Here is a 5,095-nt window from a genome sequence, read left to right as displayed (position 1 = left end):
ATTTTTCTAGATGTTGGATCCAATTGGAATATCTTCAGCCTTGAGGAAACTATGAAGGGTCGAAAGGCTGTCTTTTGTACTTATTATCCCATATCATTTTCCACTCTCCCTCAGATTTATATCCTCTCCATATCTGCTTAGCCATGAGAAGCTCATTCATATCCCTGATTCTTCTAAGACCAAGTCCACCTTTTCTTATAGGTTTGCACACCTTATCTCATGCAATCAAATTCATTCTCTTCTTTTCCTCAACCCCAGTCCAAAGAAAGGTTCTTTGGATTTTTTCAATAGCCTCTGCAAACTTAACAAGAATTCTAAAAATACTAATGGCATAAAGAGGAATACTCTGGAGGGTTGATTTTAGAAGTTGGACCTTTCCCACTTGACTGAGCAAAGAACCTTTCCATCTAGTTAACTTCTTATGAACTTTATCCACCAGGGCACCCCAAAAGGTATCAGGAGGAACTTGACATAAAGGGAGCCCAAGATAGGAAGCAAGGAGATTCCCCATTTGGCTACCCAAAATAGCACTAATCTTTGTATGTCTTCTCTCTGGAGTATTTATGAAATAAACAAAACTTTTAGACCAATTAATCAGTTGACCAGTTGCACTCCCATATCTATCCAAAGCTTTCTTTAGGCTTCTAGAATCTTTTATAGAAGAATTACCCATAATAATTGAATCATCCACAAATTGCTGATGAGAGTACACTTGGTCTACAGATGGAGGTTTAAGACCTCTAAACTCTCCCTTCTCAACAAGATTTCCAATAAGTCAAGAGTTTAGAGATGATCTTGTATTGGGAGTTACATAGACTTATAGGTCTAAAAGGATCCATGGAGACAACCCCCATCTTCTTAGGAATAAGAGCAACGAAAGTACCATTCAATTCTCTTAGAATTCTCCTGGCACCAAAGAATTCTTTCACCACACTGGACACCTCCCTTCCAACAATATGCCAATACATTTGAAAAAAAAACATAGGGTAGCCATCTGGACCCGGGGCTTTATTACCATCAAAAGAATTGACATCCTTCAAAATCTCATCATTAGTAGGGATAGCAGTAATATAGGAATTCTGGTCAGCATCCAAGATAGAAGGTATGCAATCCAAAAGATCCCTTTGAGCTTTATGGTCAGATTCTGATCCTTAGTAAAAAAGAATTGAATAAATTAATCTTTTCAAATTAACTATTTAATAGAAGAATAAACATTAAATAAATATAAATTATTTATATAATCGCTCATAGCCAATTTTTATATGTGTATACAGATACATAAAAAGGTGTATGGTGAAGTAGGAATAGATCCAACTTTAAAACAAATAATGTTATTATCAATATTTTTATGTTTCTAAACCCCCATTCAATATAAACACAATTAAAAACAAAATGATACTACATTATAATATCTCTAAACAAAATACTTTTAATTTGGTAAATACTATAATGTAAAAATTTGACATAAAACTTAATATTAAAAAATATATTGTTAATTTTATTTTTTAATAGAATGGTCAAACACCCCAACAAACTCAAGCAACCATAACCACTCTTACCTACATCTGAATCCTAAAGAAGCCCCAGCCCATCATGCTAAACAAGAGTCAAAATTATTCATTACAATTCTTAAATATAGAATTTGAAAAAAAGTTGAAAACACATTGCTCAAAATTATAATTTATTTATAATAAATAAAAGATAATGATATTTTGGTGCATTCTAAAAATTAAATTAAAAAAAGTCAAAAACATATTACACCTGTGTGACAGGTGGAATTTAGACGTCCCAAAAAAAATGTTGAAAATCGTGCAAAGTGCGTGGGAAGATGAAACAACGATAAATGCTTAAATGAAAGTTGATTCCCGCACAATAGCGGTAAATGCGTAAATGAAACTGAGTTGGCAATATACGATTGTGGAACACTTTTAATACTTCACGCTGCACGCCTCGGCTTTGAGCTGCTTTTCTTTATTTGTTTAAACTGCTATAAATATTTAGGGTCCCAGTGATTTCTCAATGCCCTAATCTCTCACACATATTTTTTCACGCGTTAGGGTTTGAGCATACTGCGCTTCGCTATGGCTCGCAAAAGAAGTCGATTAACCTTAGACGACTTGCCAGATTGCATTCTGCCCCTCATTCTCAGTAAAATTCCTTTCAAACAAGCAGTTCATTGTTCACTTGTCTCAAAAGGATGGAAATTTTGCTGGACATTTGCAAAAAATCTAAAATTTCCAGAGGATTTCTTTTCTTCATCGCGTAGCCCTACTGAAATCCAAAATATAATAGATCTTATTTTTGAGCGTCATTCTGGTCCGCTTGAAGTTTTCGAGCTTAACAATGTTCGATTCTGCTGTTCAAGTGACAAGATTTCTGATTGGATTCATCGCGCTGCTCTTAAAGGCGTGCAAGAGATTAAGATTGTAGAGAAGGTTTCAGAAATTTATGAAGTTCCGGCAGCCATATTTTTATGTCAAAATCTCAGAACTTTGGCTTTAAAGAATTTTCTGCTGACAAATCTACCAGACGGTTTTGGTGGCTTGGCCGACCTGACAACATTGGATCTTTGTAATGTTGATCTGAATGACAAGATCGTTGAGCTCATGTTGCAATTATGTCCAGGTTTGGAAACCTTAATCCTTAGTAACTGCAATGGACTTGAAAGATTAAAGATATGTTCAAAGAGTTTTATTGCTCTGTCTATCTCCTCTAAAATCAAAGCAATAACAGCAAGTTGTCCGCGATTAACAAGTCTTACATTATTGCTTGATAACACCGAGACGAAATTGGATTTGCCAGCATGTTTAAGCCTGTGTACAAATGCAGGACTTGAATCATTTACAGCTCTAAGAACTCTTAGAAGAATTACCTTTTTGAACGGCATTTTTTGGCGCGATGTAAAGATTCTCAAAGAATTTCCAGACTTGGAACATATGTGTGTACACAAGGGTCAATGCTCGGATGTAAGTTCTAATGGATTATTTTATATCAAATTTAGTATATCTAATTTTCCAAACAAAAGCGTGAGTGTGACAAACTGACAACCGCTTCCAGTGTAGCATTTCTAGTCAAGGCATTAAGAATACTGTACTATTCTCCATTTACAGACTTTTATGTACTTTTCGTCTATTATTTGTTAGGGTTATAATACTCCATTTGAATCTTTAATTAGAATTGTATTGTCTTGTATATTTATTTACTAATTTTGACTCAATCTCTCAAAAGTATTGATATTCTTTCTTTGATCTGATGGTGCAATGCAGACAGACTTCTTTCGGCTTGATGATGAGGCAATTTTACCGCTGGAGAATCTAAAGTGGGTTCATTTGAACATAACCTACTTTCATCACCCTGTGCATCTACTTTCCTGTCTTTTTGGAATTTTGAAAACATTATTAATTTCCCGAAAGAAAGGATTCAATGGCGTTCGTGCTCAGGAATTTATCAATCTGGCTTGGAATCTTCAGCGACCATCTACAGAAACCAAAGTTTTCTTATCACGGTGTACTGCAAACGAAAAGATATGCGTCGACTGCGATCTTGTGAATTTCATCTGAGAGTGAGACGGAATCTTGCGGTGAAGAGGAAGATAGGGTTTATCTGGGAGATCGACGGAGTGTTTAGTTAGGGTTTGTGCTTATTATTTTTGGGGTTAATTTTACAGTTGGAAGGAAATACATTGAAGTATTTTTGTTTTGATATTACAGTTGGAAGGATGAATGGTGTTATTATACATAAATATTTATTTTGTGGAGAGGATGACTAATTGTAAAGCTATTTCTGGAATGTTTTCTCTCCAGCATTTATTGGCATAAGATTAATTCCTCCCCTTTTGCATGAGGAGAACTCCATGAGAGGTTAAAAAATAATAATTTACATGAAGTAGATAATTATAGGTTTTTTATTATTTAGGATGTGATGTCTTTTGTTTTCGATCAGTTGATCAGTTGATCATTTGAGTAAAAATATTTATGTTTTTATTGCTGTAGTAATTTCTAGTAATTTGTTTGTATTTTTTATTTCTAAAACAAAATCAAACCCTAATTGTAAACCAAATTGAACACTAAATATAATTAAATCCTAACCCTCATTAGATTAGGGGTTAATGTTTTCATCCTATATAGAAATGATAAACCTCAAGGAATTGAAAGCATAAGTGTAAAACTAAATAACATATAACAACTCTTACTAATTTTAAAATAATTTCAATAATTTATTTAATATAAATTATTTGATTTATAAGTTATTAAATAATTAAATAATTAATAAATATTTTATAATTTAATTTATTTTCAATTGCCCCTACGGATGTATATAGAAATAAAAATAAAATAAAATAAAGTATAGAAATAATTCTTATGTTAATTTTTGTTTGAAATAAAATCTATTAATGATGAGAAATTTTTGAAAAAGTACCAATTGAACTTTCAAAATTGCTAAAAATATGTCTTGAAAATATACTAAGCACCTTTCGAGTTTTAAAGCTGATATTGTTGAATAGTAAAAAAAGTTGCGGCGTTATATATTTTTTATATAATAGTAAAAAAATTAATACTCATGAATGGTAAAAAAATCGTGTTATTATATATTTTAAACATAATAGTAAAAAAATAATATAAATTAATGATATAGAGATCCTTCTCTTATTTCTCAAGACCTTTTTTCCCCTTCTTTCTTTATTAGGGTTGGTTTGTAAAAATTAATATTCTATGTATTATTAATTTTCTTAAATATTATAGGGCACATTTTAAAGATGTGGAGAAATATTAATTTTGAGTGTCTATTAATCTTTTGCATCAAAAAATAATATTAATAAATCCAAACAGGTCCTAAAAAATAAAATTAAAAATAAGAAGAAGAGAACAACAATTAAGAGAAATAAGAAAGGATCAAAGGACAAAAAAAAAAAGACTATAAATGAGAACAAAATGAAAAGACAATTAAAAAGGCTCAAAATAAATACTAAATGTTGAAAAACTAGAAATGAATGAGGAAAAAATTATCCAAGACATAAGAAAATATATGAAAAATAGAGATGGGAAAGATAAAATAAAACACTAAGGTTAAAAATCCAAACACACTAAAAAAAAGG

The 5,095-nt window shown here is 31.5% G+C and overlaps 1 protein-coding gene across 1 annotated transcript; it reads left to right on the top strand.

Moving 5' to 3' along the window:
• Window positions 1-2,081: 2,081 nt before the first annotated feature.
• On the top strand, window positions 2,082-2,673 carry LOC131032913 (F-box/FBD/LRR-repeat protein At1g13570-like). Its single transcript, XM_059218851.1, has 2 exons — window positions 2,082-2,625; window positions 2,669-2,673. The coding sequence occupies exons 1-2, from the start codon at window positions 2,082-2,084 to the stop codon at window positions 2,671-2,673; spliced, it is 549 nt and encodes a 182-aa protein (XP_059074834.1).
• The last annotated feature ends 2,422 nt before the right edge of the window (window positions 2,674-5,095 follow it).

Source organism: Cryptomeria japonica, chromosome 4 (assembly GCF_030272615.1).
Source record: "Cryptomeria japonica chromosome 4, Sugi_1.0, whole genome shotgun sequence".
In the NCBI taxonomy this organism is placed as follows: domain Eukaryota; kingdom Viridiplantae; phylum Streptophyta; class Pinopsida; order Cupressales; family Cupressaceae; genus Cryptomeria; species Cryptomeria japonica.
This window is presented reverse-complemented; position numbering and strand designations above follow the sequence as displayed.